Below are 19,792 nucleotides of genomic sequence, written 5' to 3'. Positions count from 1 at the left end.
TGTGTGTGACAAATAAAATTTGAATTTGAATTTGAATTTGAATTTGAATTTGATTTGGTACTATAAAAATACATTGGATTGAACTGAATCTTTTTCAAGATGAAACTTGCATTTATATGCAATGTATTTATTATCTATTTTTCAGCTCCACAAACATGGATGGCCCCAACAATTTGACTTCCATTATGAACAAGACCTGTGATCCAGTTGTCCCATCAGTTAACCCTTTCTTTATGCTGGTCTACAGTCTAGTGTTTGTGGTAAATTTTCAGTTTCAATTTTTTTTAGAAATTGGTTTAAGGTTCTCTGTGCATCTACCAAAGTCCTGTCATTTCCATTTTCTCTGTGTCATTTCAGGTGGGTTTACTCCTTAATGGTTTCATCATGAAGTTTTACTGTTGTCGAGTTCGGCAGCAGGCATCAAGCAGCTTGATGGTCTACATGAAGAACCTGACAGCTGCTGACTTCCTGCTCTGCCTCTCTCTGCCACTCCGCATCACCCACTATGCTAGCAGCTCTCTCATCATTCAGCAGCTGTACTGCACAGTTGGAGCTTATGCCCTGTTCCTCAACATGTACGCCAGCATCCTATTCATGGGGTACATTGCTGCCAACAGGTAAGGAACCTTTACTAATTTCAGACAGTATTTCTTGTCATCATTGTTAATTTCAAAGCCCAGACATCTCTCTAGAAGTCAATAATGTCTTCTGAAGATTTGGCACCACTGTGACTGATTAGTGAATTTTTCTACACCTTTCTTTCTATTCTCTCTCCAGGTATCTGAAGATAGTCCATCCTTCAAAAACTCACATTCTACAGAGAGTACGAACTGCCCACATCATCTCTGTGGTCACTTGGGTTTGTCTCATTATTCCAGCAGTCACCAGCAACAGCCTGTTTTTCATCACCCAGAAACACCTGAACGTCACCCCGAGACGCTGTCGTCCCCTGTTTAATTCATTGGTCAGGCTGGTCCAAAAAATCGTCCATATCTTCTCTGTTATCATCTTCCTCTTAGTCTTCATATCCCTGGTCTTCTTCTATAACGGCATCTCCCGCAGGGTGTTGCAGGCACAGCAGACACAGCTGGCCTCCTCTGGCTCTGAGAAGCTGGTGAAGTCTCGCAGGAACATGTTGCTACTTGTCAGCATCTTCTGTGTGTGTTTTGTCCCCTATCACCTGTTTCGACTCCCCTATATTTTTCTGTCGGGAAACTGCTCTGCTGTTAAGGTGTTGTACTACCTGAAGGAGGCGGCCACCATAGTGTCAGTTTTCAACGTCTGCCTGGACCCTGTTGTTTACTTTTTCCTCTGTAAGACTTTTCAGGCCCAGGTGAATCGGAGTATGGCCTCCATAAGAGTCAACGTTCAATAAGCAAATGAGGAGAGTGTGACGTAGGCCAGTCCACTGGCTGTCACAAGAGTGACAGCATAAAGAAGGAGCTGGAGCTTTTCGAGAGTGAGATGAGACCAGTAAAACCAGTATCATGTATGCTAAGCCCTCACATACTAGAGAACTTTCTGTGGCGCTGAGAGAACAAATCAGCCCAAACACACTCCCACACAGAGAGCATCAGTTTATGTTGCCAACTTTCAGCTATTAGTCTGTGTCAGTTTTAGCAAACAGAAACGGAACCAGTTTCTGAACCAGGTTAAATTTCTACAAACAATATCCAATGTGTGAAATCTGAATTTCAGTGTTTATGAACAAAAATATTTTAACATTTATAAATAAAAACTGAAGTGAAAATTACTGCTGAAAATTTCGTCCGCAGCAATTTTTATGATTCATGACGAGAAGCAAAACATAGGCAATGCCTCAAGAAGAAGAAAATATAAGGTTTCCAGCCTGTTTTGCTACTTTAATAATTTTTCATTTCTTATTTCGAAGTTTTGTTCTTTCGAGTAGAAAATAGTTTAAATCAAGACAAAACAAGTGTTCCTCTGCAACTAGGAGTCATAGCTCTACATTACTAGAGGGGGTCCACACAGGAATCCTTGGAGAGCAAGCAAAAGACTTCACCTGTGCCTTCAACACATTATAATACACATTTATGCAGGTCATGTTTAAATAGCAGTAGTATAAAATGCCCTTTCATACTGAGGGACACTCAGTTCCTGGTTAACAACTGAACCTTCTCCAAGATCTTCCCATATGGCGTGCAGTAAATGCAGTCTGGGTGCTCATGGCTTGCCCATCGTCAATCATGTCGGCCAGCCAACAGCTGTAACTTTCTTTCTTCCTCGATAAGGCAGGTTCAAGCCAGCTCTGACCAGGCAGAACTCTGTTGTCATGGTTCCTGTTTAATGTTATTGCTTGTCTAAATGAGTTGACTTATCAATTCATCTCTAAGAAGTTTTGAAGGATCCAATAAATGATCTAATGGTAGTGACCTATACCTTTAACAGATTGCAAAGCATTCTGGGTGAGCATGTTGAACAACAGAGACCAACACTGAGCTCTTTCTATAGTTATAAACCACAAAGTTTCAAAGTAACCGAACCGATTTACTGCACACATGGCTTAGCTTTTAACCTTTCTTCTTTCCACCTCACGCTAACACGTAGCTCAAACTATCTTTACTTCTGATTTGTCTTCTTTCAAATGTTTCGATGCTATAGTTCTTAAATCAATAAGTCGTTACCCTTCAGTTGTTCTGTGTTTTAAGAACAGTAAAGTGAGTCAGTTTCTTTGACGTGGACTGTTTTTTCAGCCTGCAGTTTGTCTGTGTAACAGATACTAACTCTAGCTCTGTGGTTGTTCAGTTTCCTGTTTCGAATCAAAACTTAGCTGCTCACATTTTACTGCAGGGTAAACTGTGTGGGTGTAGGTAAAATGTCCTATAAATGTCCTACACACACACCTACACACATTTCTACATTTTAAAGTAAACTAAATATATTCTATAACTTAAATACAGTTGGTACATTGCAATAAACCAACATGTATGAAAATCACATGTCAGCTTTAATTCTGTATAGACCGTAGAGTCCACAGATATACATGCACTGGAAGGCAATATGGCTGCTGCAACAGAAGCAGTTACCAGTGCCAGTCCCTCTTCCCTCTTTAATGGTTTTATTTCAACCCTCAACACAGCCTGCTTCCTTTCAGCCAGACTCATAGTTCGAAGTGAAAGATGAACTGATAAAATCTTTATTAAGGTATTCAGTAATCATAACTGGGTGTTCAATATATTTAAAGAGTCATTTAGAAAACTTTACCTGCTCTTTATCAGTTGAATTGACAGGACAACATTGGAGCTTGCATGAAGTTCAGATTTACAGCAAACATGAATGCACCAAAAATGAATGAACACTTGTGTGATCTTTGATGTTTTGTGTGTTTGTATGTTGCACTTCTTCCTGCACCGAGGGAATCACTTGATAAAACCTGTTACTGTGGATCATATTTAAGCCTCTTTGTGGCATGCTCCACCAAATGATCATGCTACTTCACCAAATGTATAGATCTGTATTGTGAGCAACATGTGAGCTGAAACGAAATAATGTTCAGGGTTTATGCTCATATTTTAAGATTTACGATACATGTTAACAACTCATAAATTGTTAACAATCAGGAAGTGGTTTCAAAGTCTGAGACTGGGGTCAGACTCATTTTACATGGCGGGCCACATATAACCACATAAATATCTATGGTAGAAAGTGAAAAACAGAATTTCTTGTGGAATTTTTTCAACACCAAACACAACTGTAGACTTGGTCTCAAAGCATACTGAGAGACAGAGCTGTGCAGGAAGTGAGATTTTATCTTGGTGAAAGTAAAATTCATGATGTTTTTCAAATGTGGAGCCCAATTTTGATCTTCTGTTTCTGTTAGTTCAGGGAATTTTGGTCAGACAGTGATAAAAGGTTTGGGTAGTTTGACAGCATGTCCATGTACGTCTATCATGTCCATCTTTTTTCAGAGTCTGTGTACCTGCTCTTTAATCATTTGCTGTTTTGGCTTTTTGGTGGTTGTTGATTCTGACGTTTCTGTGGATAACACGTGTCTATATTTAAATAACAGATCAGTGATACATCCTGTTAAACTAGATGTTCTTCCTCTCACCCCCAAAAGGTTCAACAATTCATAACTTTATAGATTCTGCTCTCAGCTTTGTCTCTAGTATCACTGAAATGCAGCCAGATGCTCATTTTATGTTTCCACTCGTTTCTTCACTTTTTTCCGACGTCCCACTCTGTCTTTGCATGTGATTGGCTGCATGGTGCGCCCATCAACATAAAGCCCCGCCCCTGCCTGCATGGATTCTCAGCAGGGCTGGAGATTCAGCTCCTACATACCTAATGACTGACATTTAAATTATCACAAAACAAAACAAGAGACGTACATATGTTACTTTTGAAAACAAAAGTCTGTGACTGTGGGTCAGCCGGATTGCCCGACACTCAAACACCCACCTGTTCCTCGGGTTTACTTCCTGAAAACCTCTGAAACGTCTGCTCATCTTTCCGGGTTTACAGAGCAGCACCAGCTATGAGAGCACAGAGAAAACCCAACACAGACCTCTAGCATGACCGGATTGGACTGCATGAACTGCGCTTCAGTAAAACAAAGAAAAGACAGGTGGCGTGAGCTGAGCCGTCACAAGTGCAGCTCAGTGACGTGATATTAGTGACACAACCACAGACTTTGCTGAGACTCTCTTCTTTGATATCAGTTACCACACTAAACACTTCCTGCTGGATCTCTTTCAGATTAAAAGGTTATTTGAAATGAGGTGACTGCAATACTTTTAATGTGAAATTAAGAGAGGAAGTGCTGCGTTTTATTCTTTGCACTCTGACATTGTGCAAGAGCGGATGTGGTTTTTCCTGTAATAAATTAGTAAAATATTATTTTAAATGGGTAAAAAATATTAGTGCATATATGAAACAGTATCATCGTGTTACCGTTTGGAAATGTACTCTTCAAATAAAAAAATACTGAATTTGTTCTCTTTGTGTCGTGTTCAGTTGAATGTTGGTTTAAATGTTTTACACATCACTGAAACTTCGTTAAATTTACATTTTGTTTCATACATTTATTATTTAGTGTACACCAAGTAGGAAAGGAGTTACATGTTTACATTACCCACTAATGTAAACTGTTTCCAGATCTGTTCTCTCTTTTCAAAAAAGAAGCCCTAGTTTTGGTTCAGTCCTTTGCTTTTCTTCTTGTTTGCATGTTTATTTCAGGACTTTTACAATACATTTTAAAAGTTGCCAAGTCATTTTTTTTTCAAACCTGATAGTTCTGACCTGATAAGGTGCTGTATTTCATTTAAGATTAAGCAGAAAATGTCAGGATAGGCTTTTATTTGTAGGCCTTCTTTTTGATATCAAAATCTGACAGTGACATCAAAAGCACTGTGGTGATTTGCTGCCACCTGCTGCCTGCTTCCTGTCACTGCTCAGGTTGTCCATCTCCCAGAGGAAACTGTGGAGCTACATCAGAAAACCAACTGTATGATATATGACCGTGATCCATGATGAGTCTTGGGTGGGGTGGCTCAGTAGTGTATATGGGGATTGTTGAGTGAAGACAAAGTCCTTCAGCCAGGTCAAGTCAGCATACTGGGGCAAACTGCAGATCCTTTGCCTGAATTCCTTCTACCTCTCGGAAAAAGGAAAAATCCACCGCCCACGGAGCTGATTCTGAAACTCCTCAAAATTTACAAAACAAAATCTGCTGGGTCCACTCTAGTCGGAGTCTGCTGTCCGGATCATGGATCCGGATCATCAGGGTCATCAAAAAAACACCAAAACATAACAAATAACTTAAACTGGGAAATAAAATAAAAAAGACACGTGACATGTGTAACAGGAAATAAGTGCTGGTTAGCGGTGTGGCCATCATTTCCTGATCTACAGCAGCACTGTTACACCAAGAGCACAAAACAACTGAAGCAGCTTTTCCTGCTCACTGAAACCTCCAGAAACACAGGTGAGTCCTGCTGGTTAATCATCCCTGAATCTTTTGTGCTTCTACTAAATTTATGCTTGACTTCAAAGATGACTTAACATTTCCTGACCTGGGGACCAGAAACACTTAAAATCAACTCCACACAGCTGCCTCAGCACCACTGCTGCCTCTATCAGGATGCATGTGTAATGACACCATTACAAATTTCTCACTGACTAAGGCCTAGGTGCGTCCTGGTGCCACGTGGTGTAATAGTCATCCTTACACTTATATATGTGGTTCATAATGAACAGTCTGTCATTAGCCCATCATTACATTCAGTGCTGTGTGTTCAGTCATCCAATATTCAGTCATTCTTCTGCTGCACAAAAGCGTTTCCTTCAAAAAATACATCTACGGTTATGCGAGCAGTGAACCTCAAAGCTCTGCTCATCTGTGCTGAGCAAAGGTTTAGAAAACAGTTTAACAGTTGAACCACTTTAATGCTGTTGTTACAGCCACACTGCAAAATGAGCTGTGGGAGGGTGGGGGGCAGGTGTAAAAGGCATGCAGTGCTTATTTATCACATGTTTCAACAACGATCAAGAAAAAACAGAGGTGGGGGAGGAGGACCAGGCGGCTGAGCCAAATTAGAAAACTCAATAATAAAACAAAACTGGTCTACAGCTTCTCGAAAGGTCATGTCTATCTACAACAAGTTCAGTCAAAACCATACAGATGTGGCATCAACCGCATAGGGTAGTGTTTCTAACATGTGTCTGTCTATGTGCTTTATATGTATAGAGTACCCCAGAATTACATACACAGCTGCCCACAATAAAGACGCTACTAATACATAGAAATCAGCAGCTGCCCCTTTTGTAATGATCCCTGGTGAGTGATTGGTCACCTTTGTCCAGATCAACCAAATACGCATGTACCAGTCAATTTTGAAAGGCCTAGAGGCTCGAGGCGCTACACCTGGAAGACAAGAGAGTGACAGAACAACCAGCTGAATATAAAACTGGGTTCTGAAAACTAAGAAGGAGCTCCTGATGAGATTCATATCAACAAATTTAATCCTCATGGCATGCTGTCTAAAGCTACGTGCAGGATCTGAGAAAACAGTGAAATATTTAGCACTGTGCTGTTCTTAAAGAAGACATGAAACACTACACAGTTAAAGAGTAATTTAATCCATTGAGCCCTGCTCTTTATAAACTGACACAAAGTTTATGTTTAGCACCATCTTCTGTTGGTACAGAACATCATGTGGTTGGTTGGTTGATAGACTTACATTAGTTTATGTTAGCTAACTAGTGACCGAATCAATTACTCAGAGGAAAATAAGGAAACTAAAACTAACAATCAGTTTACAGGGATCACTTTAACGTTGAAACAGTGAGTTTGATGTTCAGAAATATTCAGAAGATATAGTGTCCACTTTCATTGCCCGTCTCTTTAGCAGTAAGTAGCAGAAACATTCAGCCATAACTGAATTTAACTGACCAGAAGATGACATTTATCAAACTTTCTGAGGGATTTAGGGGATCTCAACATTATATTTAAAATTAGTTTGACTTTTGATTTACCTAAAATAATATGAAGGCGTATCCTATCAAAGAGAGATCTTAATGAAGGGGATTTATTTTTCAGCTCCAGAAACATGAATGAACCAATAAATGTGACAGATGGCCAGACCTGTGATTATGTCAACACATCAGTCAACTCTTTCTTTATTCTGGTCTACAGTCTGGTCTTTCTGGTGAGTTTTAAGTCTTCAGATTGTGCTCTGATGGAAACGAGGTTCTCTGTGCATCTACCAACGTCCTGTCGTCCTCTCTGTGTCTCTACAGGTGGGTTTACCCCTCAATGGCTTCATCATGAAGTTTTACTTTTGTGGAGCTCGGCAGCAGGCATCAAGCAGCTTGATGGTCTACATGAAGAACCTGACAGCTGCTGACTTCCTGCTCTGCCTCTCTCTGCCACTGCGCATCAGCCACTATGCTAGCAGCTCTCTCATCATTCAGCAGCTCTACTGCAGCTTTGGGGCTTCTGCTTTCTTCCTCAACATGTACGCCAGCATCATATTTATGGGGTCCATTGCTGCTGACAGGTAAGGAACCTAGTAAAACCAGAATAATGTGTTAGTTATGAGCCCTGTGCTCCAGATCAAAGTGTAGAAATCTCCTTTGGACTTAATAATTAATTGACCGGCCCACCAGGTATTAAAGCCATAAAGACTTTGAATGAAAACAAACCCTGTTGTGACAGTGATGTACAGTCTTGTTGGTATATGTATGATTTCTATACATTTTACATCACATACAAACTTTAGTTGTAACATTCAGATAATTATTTATTAAAAGCTAGATATTTTAAATAAGAATAAGAAAGAAAAGTATTTCTTTGTGCCCCCCTCTCCCTGTTAATGCCCTACCTGCCCCCCTGGCAACACTTTGCTAGATCCGCCCCTGCACAGTTACCAACTGTCAGCTACTTAGAAAAGGATCCTGGTGTTATTTATCTCTCAGAAACAGTTCATAACTTCCCTTCAACTCATTCATGTCACCTAAAAGGTAAACCTGTTTCTCCATCACCTGTTCAGCTCTGATGATTCAGTAAGGACATCTCCTGGTTTCATCTTCATGTTTCCTTCTCACCACATAACCAAACCATATCATGACCAGCAGCTTTACAGCTGTGGCTCCAGCAAACATCAGTTGATACTAGAAATTAATATTAAATAAATTCTAGCAACAGCTGATCAAGCTTAAACGTGCTGCTGTTGTTTAGCGCGACCTCCGCCTGTTTCCCCGTTCTGGCGCAAAGTGCGCAAAACAAAAAATAGAGACGGGACCTGCGACAGAAAAGCCGATCAGCTGATCATTGATCAGTTTCATGATTGAAGTGGGAGAGGGAGGGGGAGAGAGTGAGAGTAGAAAAGGCAGCTGTGCAGCATAAAGACGCAGAATAACTCCAGCTTTGTGTCTTTTTCATTGTAGCTGAAGTCCGGGACAAACTGTGTTCCTTTTCAGCTCAATACCAAACGCGCCCGCCACGGATCTCTGCTCCTCCTGGCTTCCCTTTTGCTCACCACCTGCTGGCCTCTGTGGGAGCTCTGCCATAGCCACCACCAAACATCAGAGTTATTTTTACACATCGACCTGCATCTGGCCAATCCACCACCTTTCATTTTTTATACCGTTACAAAAACAACAACAACAACAAAAAGAAAAAAAGATTGGCCCATAATAAGCTATGTTGGCACCTCTGTAACAGCTTAATTAAGTTGTCTCCTGCCTCCTGTCTCTTCTCGCTAGGTATCTGAAAATTGTTCATACTTCACAAATGCACATGCTGCAGACAGTACAAGCAGCAAACATCATCTCCATGGTCACCTGGGTTTTTCTTCTGATTCCTGCCATCACCTACACCATCCTGTTCACCCAAGAACCTCTGAGTTCTACCCTGAGCCGCTGTGGTTCCCTCTTTAGTGCATCACTCAGCCTGGTCTTCAAAATAATTCACATCAGTTGCACTATCATCTTCCTCGTGGTCTTCATATCTTTGGTCTTCTTCTACTACAGTACCTCCCGCAGGGTGTTGAAGGCACAGCAGAGGCAGCTGGCCTCCTCTGAGAAGCTGGTGAAGTCTCGCAGGAACATGTTGGTGCTGGTCAGCATCTTCTGTGTTTGCTTTGTCCCCTATCACCTGGTTCGACTTCCCGACACTTTTCTTTTGAACAGCTGCTCTGTGGGGCCAATGTTGTTCTACCTGAAGGAGGCAGCCACCATGGTGTCAGTTTTCAATGTCTGCCTGGACCCTGTTGTTTACTTTTTCCTCAGTAAGACTCTTTCGGGCTCAAGTGAGAAAGGCGTCCAGGAGAGCCAACATTCAACAAACGGACAACAGGTCAAATTGGTGAGCTGTGAGGAAAACAATGCACTTTATTAAATGTGTGAAATGTGAGTTTTGTCTAAGATTCTGCTTTAATAGTTACACATGTCTGGATGACTGCATCACTTTTTAGCACTTTTTATTTTTGATAACAAAAAAATTAAATATAGCTAATATCTTCATTTCTTTTCCTTATAAAAAATCCAGCATTCACAACCATTTTTTGCTTTACTGACATCTTATTTCTCCATTTTGTTAATAAGAAATAAGAAATTTATAAATAATGATAAAATGAGAGTTGATGTGTTCACATGTTAAACTGGTGCTTTACGCAGTCTGGGAGCTGCTCCAGACTCCTTCACCTTGCTTCAGTAAGGCTTGTATCAACATTTTATGCACTATCAGTGCCCGAGGTTATAACAGGTATTAAAGGATTCTGGTTGTTTTGATTTTCATCGTCTGAGCAACTGAAACCAAAGCTGCTCTCCATCCATCCATTCGCTTCCGCTAATACTTTTCAGGGTCAGGCTGCTGGAGCCTATCCCAGCTGTCATAGGGCGAGAGGCGGGGTACAGCCTGGACAGGTTGCCAGTCTGTCGCAGGGCTAACACACATCATTTTATTGGAGCTCAAACTCTCAGTCATGCCTCCATGCTGGTTGGGAACTGCAGAAACCCTTGCATTTGAACCCTTAAATGGCATTCATTACTTAATGACTTAATCAAGTGTTTGGAACTCTCACTCAGTGTTGGCTCTCTCTGTGGTATTCTATCACTTCCTGTTCATGCTACAGTGCACTGTGCTGTTTTGTGTAGCTTTTGTGTGTACTTGTTTAATTAAAAACACTTTCAATTGAAATTAACTGCCCTTTATATTCACAGTACTTTTGTCTTTTATTTTAGTCTTTCGACATTTGCTAGCTTAGCTTAGTAATAAATTTATTTGTATTAAATGCAGCCTATTTGCAGCTCTGGAGGCCAGGATCACTGAATTGGCTCAGAAACCTGGAAATCCTGTAGGTAGCCTGTAGTTGGTAACTTTGCCACCATTAGCTTTCTCCCAGCAGAAACCAGGCTGGGTGGGTGATAGTGAGGAGGAGCTGAGTCCTAATTGGAAGTCCCCGATTCACTTCACCATGTTCATGTGTCTAATGATTTTTCCCCACTCTGCGACACACCAACTAAGGAACAACAACTGTGATTCTATTTTAAGAATCGTGAAGTGAGAGACATCAGCACCCATCACCAATTGTCTTCCAGAGCAGGCGACACCTAACAGAAACCTGAAACTACTGGCTCTGGATAAATGTAGATTTAATAGAACAATAACTCCTGCTGGCAGTAATGACACCCAGTTACCTCAATTGGAGTCTAGGTATTGTTACAAGTTCAAATATTGAGGGTGAGCACAAAAACAGCAATTGGTCCAGGAGAGTCGGTCAAACAATGATTTTAATGAACACACGCGTGGTGAGATGAACACTGCACACAGACAGCATCGATCAATCGATCACTGAACAGATGATGGATCAATAACTGCAGCTGGATTGTGTTTGTTCTCTTCATCAGATTCCTGTCAACTCAGAATCGACACAAACACAGTAAACAGACACATTAAACTGTCTGACAACAACAGGAAGATGACACATGTGGAGGAGGTTCAGTCATATCCTGATCATCTAGACAGATTTGATTATTTTTTTCAGCTGATGTGTAGTAATGGTCTGACTGGTCGCTGTTACTGGGAGGTCGAGTGGAAAGAAACAGTTGAGATATCAGTGAGTTACAGAAGAAAAGGAAACAGTTATGACTGCGTGTTTGGATGGAACGATCATTCCTGGAGTCTGATCTGCTCTGAATATGGTCCTCATTATGTGACATCCATCTCCTCCTCCTCCCCCTCCCCTGTCTCTAACAGAGTAGCAGTGTATGTGGACTGTCCTGCTGATCCACCTCCACACCTTCAACACCACATTCACTGAAACTCTTTATCCTGGGTTTGGGTTCAATCCTGGTTGCTCGGTGCGTCTGTGCAGAGTTGGGTGTAAAGAGTGTCTCCTGTTAGAGAAACACTCTGACTGTTAAACAGTTCAGTCTGTACATGTCTGTCTCTTTCACTCAGAAACACGTTTTCAGATTCATGGATTCAATCAGTTGATGTTTTCAACTTTTCTAAATGATTCCTTGTGAACTTCTTCCTCTTCAGTCCTTTAGCAAACAAATGTTAACATGTAGATACTAGACTAAGATGAATCATTTCATCTGAATGCAGGGAATGTGAACTTTGATTTTTAGGAAATTAACATAATTCCTCTCATCATCTTATAATATTAGAATATTTCAAATCAATCCAATGTATTTGAAATGTCAGATATAAAATCAAGCACTTCACTCTCGCTCTGCAGGCCTACTCGTTGTTCCTAGAGTATTTAAAGGTAGAATGAGAGGCAGAGCCTTCAGTTTTCAGGCCCCTCTTCTGTGGAAACAGCTTCCAGTTTGGATTCGGGAGACAGACACTATCTCTACTTTTAAGATTAGGCTTCAAACTTTCCTTTTTGCTAGAGCATATAGTTAGGGCTGCACCAGCTGACCCTGAATCCTCCCTTAGTTATGCTGCAATAGGTGTAGGCTGCTGGGCACTGAGTGTTTCTTCTTCATTCACCATGTTTGTATATACAACTCTCTGCCTTTAATTATGAGTTATTGTATTATTGTCTTTACCTTACAATATAACATGTAAATATAAAGCACCTTTAGCTGACTGCTGTGCTATAAGAATAAAATTAAACTGAAAGTAACACTGTATTATGTGTGTCTGTGTTTGTCTGTGTGTGTCCTGGAACTACCTGCTGTACTGTAAGACAAATATGAAAGCTACTGGACCAGTTCTAGGTTGGCAGGAGTGGTGGAGCAAAGCACCGTGTAAAGATCAGAACTGAAAACGTTTGAATGAAAAGTCGGCATCTTTAATAAAACACAAACAGGTCACACTTAACCGTCCATAGATCAAGATCATTTTAGTTATCCCAGCTTTGTTCTAAATGACACACCGAGGTTATTCTTTAAGCTTTAGTTCTTGATTTACAAATAAGATTGAAACTAAAACCTTCAGTTTCACAGTTTCACAACTTATTTAAGACAAACTGAGAGTCTGAGAGTCTAAAACCGGTCTGTTCTGCAGGGCAAATAAAGCCAACTTAGTGCTATGAGCTCATTGAATTTATGCCCACTACTGATCATGGTGAGCAGTTTCTGTCTTTGCTTGCAAGAATTCTAAATTGTTCTCAAACCCAATTTGGTGCTTAAACACAGAGTTCATATAGAAAAATCTAATTTGGCTCAAAACAAGAAAATAATAATAATCATTAGCATATAACATGAGTCAATAGTTCAAATAATCACACTTTCTGTTCAGTTCTATGTCAGTGTGATCAGATCAAAGCACCCCTCCAATCCGGTCGTTAAGTCTGACGTCACTAGCCGTGTCTGGGCCTAAACTCCGCTGCAGGTCCATATATCAAACGATCATATGGCATTACTGAGTTGAAAAACTGTCTAAAGTCTTTCATTTTTAATAAAATGATCAGCGTTCTGCTCTACCAGGTGTAACAATTGAGTTTAACATCCAGGCATCCATGAAAACGGAATTTATGACATTTAACGGAGTTAGAAGTTAGCAGGAAGTTAGCTCGCTAGCTTCTATCTAAATACAATATAGCATGTCCTGACTGCGGGATTTTGGAAACAAATTAAAACGTACAGCTCTGCTATCACTTCCAGCATAAATGAAGACAGAAAACTAAAGAGCAGTGACGTTTGTAGGGTTACTGAAGTTTGGTCAGCTGGTATATAATGATGTGCTAGCGACACAGCTATGTTAGCATAATATAAACAAGCTAACTTTTTTTCCACTCGATAAAAGTTAACGTGAGTGTTCTCGGTGGTCAGGAACAAATGTAATCGCATGGCAGGATGCTGTAAAAGGACCAAACTTCAGCCAGGAGAACAACTGAGATAATCCATCCACAATACGAGGTTAGTCATTCATATACTGCTGCATGGGCTGGGCTGTAGTTACATCCTAAGGTTTTAAAAACTGAGCTTAAATAAATGATTAGCGGTAATAAAAGCCGAGGGAGGTCAACAGGGATCACTGACTGTTTTAGGAGCTTTTTGAGATCAAATAGAAGAAAATACAAAACATTAAACATGTTAACAACACAAAAGCCATATTAAACGCAGACTACTTTAGACCCGGAATTAGGATTCGTCACGTCATCACTTAACGACCGGATGGCCAAACCTATCTGTTCTCTGATTGGATAGTTAAATTTGTGATTGACAAGACATTGGCCAATCAGATGAAAGGAAGAAAAAACGGGTCAAAATTCATACTTGTAACTTGATACTTGAGTGCAGAATTTGACATGTATTTTTTGGCTAAGTCCACACACAAATTCTTTTTACACATACAAATCTTGATTTACAAGTACAAAATATTCACGACCACAATTTGAGTCGGGAGATGGCAGGACTGGTTGCTTGTTTCCCAGAAAAGAGTCATAATAGTATTTGTTTTTGTTGTGGTATTATACTGTATTGCCCACTTACAGGGTCATCCTGTTTGTGAAGCAGATCACTGATTCACATTGAAGTTCAGCATGCTGGAACTTCAATGTGAATTTCAACTGCTGAAATGAATTAAATCTTTTAAAAGGTAGTCATTGTCCTGTACTTCCCGAAAGAAAGAAAAAACCAAAGAACACTAACAGAGGTCAGGTTGCCCAGGTGTTTGGCCTGGTCTATCAGAGATCCTGAGGGCAGCTGTGGATCATCCAGCAGGGGGCAGCCTTATAGCAATCGGAATATGAATGTGAGTGAATGTTAGATAACCAGCATTTATACAGAAATAAAAGCTTAGAAAAAGTGTGTGTGTGTGTGAATAATGCAAGTGGTGTAACTTGCTTCATTCACCCACTCTGAGTAATGAGAAAAACGCTATATAAGAACCAGTCTGTTTGTTATTTACACAAATATCAAAGCTGAATCTCTCTCTATTCCACTTTTCTTAACACCTGCCATGATATTGAGAGACGAGTAAGGTTGCTAGCATAGCTGAAGATTGAGGTGACGTTTGCAGTCAACTTTTAAGCTAATGTCAATTGGTAGGCCCATGAACCCGCTATACAGGAAGTCGGGTCCAGCTCCTTGAAGTTCTAATCCCTGATCCTATGAGTCGATGTGGGTGGGAGGACTCACACAGCCTGACTGCCTTGACATCTGCGTGTCTTCCCTGCTCACCCTGATATAAAGAAATCTGAGTAGTCTCGCGGGTCAAATCGCATCAGTCACACCTACTATGGCAGCTCCCCTGTCAATCATGGCACTTTGTTTTTTATCTGACTTGGTTTCAGAGTCTGGACAGCAGGCCCCAAAGAAAGATATTACTTGGAAAGGCTAGACCAACCTATTTGAGCTATTTGGACAAATATAGATTAATAGTTATTGTTTCATATATATTGTTTCATATATATATGAAACAATATATATATATATATATATATATATATATATATATATATATATATAGTTTCATTAAAGGTTAAAAAAATGAATGTTCATTATTTAAAGCAACTTAGAGCAAAACAAAAGCAAAAATGATTTTAGAAAAGGATAATAAAATCACATCAATTCTACTTATTTATTTAATCCACTCTAAACTGATGATTATTTTGTTCTTTGGAGGGAGATAAATTGGTGGTGATATGGAAAAAAATGTTTTCCTCCTCAGTGCTCTGTGCTCTGCTCTATATTCGGCAAAGCAGGATTCCTTGATAGATCCCACCTATAGATCCCACATCTTCTCAAACTTATACTTTTGCTTTTCCACAGGGAAAACCTTCGAAATATCCCGTCTGGATTGTGACTAACTAATGTTCAGATTTTCATTTTCACAAATGAAAAAAAAAACTACAACAGTAGCTGAACAAACAAGTTATTGGTGGCACTTCTGCAATCAATATACTCTGAAATAAATTATTTAAAGGATGAGACAGTTCAGCACAGCATGTTATTAACTTCACACATGAAGTGGTTCAGTCCAGTCAGACTTCAGTTTTGCAGCCACCGTCCCCATCCTCCTTCTTCAGCTGGTCGTCATGGTAACTCTGGACCTTCCTCCAACGAATCCTGAAATCTGTTGCACTCCTGGCTCCACCCAGAGTTTCTACCTAGAAACAAAACCTGTGTGTTAACATTAACTTCAAATTTGAAAACCTAATTTTTATTTTTTTTATTTGTTTTGTCTACTTTGCTCTTGTTTTCCTGCAGTACCACGTCCTATCGCATACCCCGGCTGTGCTCTCTTTTTAAAAAAAATAATTTTACTATTTTAAAGGGAAAAACCTCAGTCACTTAGACCAGTGCTTGTTATTCCATAAATGTATTTTGAATGTGACAAGTCTACCAATCCCCTATGTAATTCATAAATATTGTTTTGGTTCTGACTATTTTGCTCTATATAATTTGATTGACTTCTACAGTGGCCTGCTATTGTTAATGGTAACATGAGTGATATCAAAAATTTTCTTAAAGCAAACATCAGCAACCCAAAATTAGCAGCCAAAGGGTTCAGTCTGCAGCTCAACACTCTCATGTGAACCTACAGTCTCCCCCTCCGGTCTCTCTTGTCCTCCTACTCCTTTCAAAAGCAAAACAAAGCAAAGCAAAGCATCCACCCTTACCTTACCGGTGTGTTGAATTGTTTGTCAACATTTACTCGTCCTAACCTTGCTCCAGTCTTTGTCTCAGTGTAAAGTCAGTCAACACTTAAGTCCACATCATCAGTCCAGTCACACATTCACTCACCCGCATTCACACAAGATATTGCTGATAGTGGAGACTCACGCACAACCTATTCCAGTCTCCATCACCAGCAAAATCCTGTCATCATTTTTATAACAAAAAAAATGTTTATGATTTTAGACTGGATTGACTCGCTGCATTTCTTTTAGACAGGAACTCACACTCTGGTCGGATCCCCATAGGTAGCCTTCTCCTCAGCCCATTGTAACAATGGTTTCCAATCATGAGTACTTTCACCTTACTTTGTCGTCAGGCAGAGGTTTGCAAGAGGGGAGTGAGCGCATGGATCAAGGCAGGATAGCAGCAGGAGAGACCAGTTATGGGGCTGTGGTTAACTGCAGGCTGACTCAGATTATATTGCGTGGAGTTGACTAGGGACAGAGACAACAAGGTTAGTACTAATCTTTTGAGAACAAGAAATATGAGAAACCGACACTAAATTTCAATTTCAAATATTTTATTGTCCCACAAGGGGAAATTAGGATTTTTCAAACAATTAACAATAGAATGAGCCTTCCTGAGCAGATTTGTGTTATAAATGGCTGAATTTCCATATTGCCAGTGCCCTGAAATTTTGCTAGCAGTTTTTACCAGAAGTCCCAACTGATTCTTATTCTTCACAGTCAAGGTATTGAACCAGGTAGCGATACAAAAACATAATGGATTACATAAACCTTCTATAAAACAAAGACAACATCTGAGATGAGACATTACTCCGCACAATCCCAATATCAGCAGTTTTAATACTAGTACAGTAATAGTAAACAAGAGGACTTCCCAAATCAATAATCATGTCTTTAGTTTTAGACACATTGAGTGAATAGAAGGACTCACCACACCAAGCCACAAAATCTGTCACCAGTCTTTCCATTTTATTATTATCTCATAACACTTGTTTCTTCAGCTACCATGTCTCATGTGGACTTTACAGTGTCTACAGTCTCAGATCAACAAATTCCTTCCCTCCAGCACAATCAGCAGCAGGGGCAGCGACTCCTCAACAGCAACATTGTACCCTTTACGTAAAACATAGAATGTGCATGATTTGCATTGTTCCCACATAATGTCAGTGATCGTATGATACAATTCCACATTAGATTCTTGATGAATGTAGGTTATTGTTATTCAGCCCTGTTGTAATGTGCCTCTTTATAACTTTGAGCATCTGCCCCTTCAAACATATCTGCACAGCCCTGAACCTAAGCCTGATCTAAGCTGGTGAAATGTTAACTTATAACAAGCTGTTGTTGTTTATCCAGTTCTTCTCAGCTGTCCAGAGAACTGCAGAGATTGTCTTCCTCAAAGTCAAATATTTGAAATGGAGACAGCTTTAATGTGTCAAGGACATTATGTCATTACAACATGCCAAAGTGCAACAATAACATGTTTTCTCTAAAGTGAAGTATAACAAATTTAAATGCAAAAAAAGAACAGTTTGAGCTCTTTATCTTATTTTATTGATGTTCAGTGACGTACAGCAATGCATTTTTAATCTGTTACAGTTTATTTTCCTACAAGTGTGGGATTCAGCCCAATCCCAAGTCGACCCTAAGATTTAAGAGTTAGTTCCTTCTCTCGTGCTTATTTAAATTTAGTTTTTTGTCTTGTGTTTTAACGCTTGTTGTGGTTAACCTGTGGTTAACATCACAGCGCTATAAACTGCAGGTCATGCCTTAAGTCAAAGTCTGCAGACATAAAGACTCACAGAACGTTTTTCTCAAAGACCTCAGGCTTCTCATCTGAGCAGGGCCATTGGGATTGGACCGCTTACTGTCATTAATAGAAAGTTATATATTTTATATTTGCATATATAAATATATTAAACACAATTCTACTATATAACATAACAGCAACATGCATATATTATACTTCCCAACACCAGTTTAACTAAACATATATAAATTTCTCTGGAGTTTCCCAACCTTCCTGTTTCCACTTGAGCTGCTCTTTTTTAGATTGTAGAAATCACATTCAGGTCTTTTACATTTTAAAACCACTGAATTTAACACGGGCCTCAAACGTACACAGAGAGAAAAAAACTAAAGAAACAGAAAACTTTATTGTCAAGAGTTTTTATGTTTATAGATCTGTAACAATGTTACCTGATTTATTACTCTGTAAAAACCCACAAAGGACTCATTCTTTTATTAATAGAAAAATAAGCTCAAATCACCAAGAAAACACATTAAGATCAAAATAAAAGAAGTGAAATTATCAGGACTTGAGTCTAACTTAGCATTTTAATTTACGTGTTTCATTAAATATTGCTTCTTGTATACTTGCCTATGTGATGCATTTGTGTAAGTCAGCAGAGGTTGCTGTCACAATGAAACAGAACTATGGATCCTAATAAACTGCACACAGACAAAGCCTGTGCAGTGACGTCCACAGATGGACAGGGTCTAAGGTGTTAGAAGCCTCACTGAAAAACAAAAACAAGAGACTAGAGCCTATCACGAAAACTAGTGAGTGGACCTATGATTAAAGAATTTCTACCAAACTACAACTGCAGCTGAACAAATGAGCTGTTGGTGGAACTTTACACTCTGAAATATTGAAAGATTTAAAGGCTGAGACAGCTCAGCACAGCATGTTATTAACTTCACACATCAATAGGGCTGCCACAAGCGATTATTTTGATAGTCGACTAGTCACCGATTATTTTTGCGATTAGTCGACTAATCAGATCGTCATCCATTGGACGTAAAACGTACAGCTTATTGCACCAGCAGCATCTGCTCTCATATAACTATCATTAGCTTACAGGTTTAAGTGTTTAGGGTATGTGCTAACTAAAAATAAAGACAGGATGATAGTTTATTAAATTTTAATAAAAATTTGCAGATTGTTTCGGTGGAGTTTAATAAACTCAGCTGTCTGCTCCTTGCTATCTAAAGTATAACAGGACACCGGAGTATATTCTCGAGCATCTCACACTTCTTATAGTAAGTTGTCTGCTTGACGTTTATTCAGCTGCCAGGAGTCCGGTGTTTTCACCGGCGCTAGTGAGCCTTGCCCCCGGCTCGCTATCGAGCTGGTGGGTAGCAGACGTCTCCGAAAACGTTGAAGTGCTTTTGAAAATATGTGGTGTCTTGATAAACTGAGCAGATATTTGAGGTTTACA

General features: G+C 39.7%; 2 protein-coding genes and 1 long non-coding RNA gene across 3 annotated transcripts; 2 read left to right on the top strand and 1 right to left on the bottom strand.

Moving 5' to 3' along the window:
* Window positions 1-148: 148 nt before the first annotated feature.
* LOC147333882 (P2Y purinoceptor 14-like) lies at window positions 149-1,592 on the top strand. The gene is made up of 3 exons (XM_086287299.1): window positions 149-260; window positions 358-617; window positions 778-1,592. Exons 1-3 carry the CDS (start codon window positions 156-158, stop codon window positions 1,373-1,375), a joined length of 963 nt encoding a protein of 320 aa, XP_086143425.1. The 5' UTR covers window positions 149-155; the 3' UTR covers window positions 1,376-1,592.
* A 5,979-nt stretch (window positions 1,593-7,571) lies between these two features.
* LOC147333881 (P2Y purinoceptor 14-like) lies at window positions 7,572-9,862 on the top strand. Its single transcript, XM_086285846.1, has 3 exons — window positions 7,572-7,670; window positions 7,762-8,021; window positions 9,229-9,862. Exons 1-3 carry the CDS (start codon window positions 7,572-7,574, stop codon window positions 9,860-9,862), a joined length of 993 nt encoding a protein of 330 aa, XP_086141972.1.
* Window positions 9,863-15,444: 5,582 nt separating this feature from the next.
* LOC147333880 (uncharacterized) lies at window positions 15,445-17,592 on the bottom strand. Its single transcript, XR_015128576.1, has 3 exons — window positions 17,503-17,592; window positions 16,830-17,039; window positions 15,445-16,034 (listed from the first exon to the last, which is right to left on the bottom strand). It is a non-coding gene; the product is annotated as an uncharacterized LOC147333880 (long non-coding RNA).
* Window positions 17,593-19,792: the final 2,200 nt, after the last annotated feature.

This window comes from Aulonocara sp. 'chitande type north' Nkhata Bay, linkage group LG3, assembly GCF_057382095.1.
Source record: "Aulonocara sp. 'chitande type north' Nkhata Bay isolate Kocher_YH1m ecotype deep benthic linkage group LG3, A_spYH_male_GT1.1, whole genome shotgun sequence".
Classification (NCBI taxonomy): domain Eukaryota; kingdom Metazoa; phylum Chordata; class Actinopteri; order Cichliformes; family Cichlidae; genus Aulonocara; species Aulonocara sp. 'chitande type north' Nkhata Bay.
Note: the sequence above shows the minus strand (reverse complement) of the source record. Positions and strands in the feature narration are given on the sequence as shown.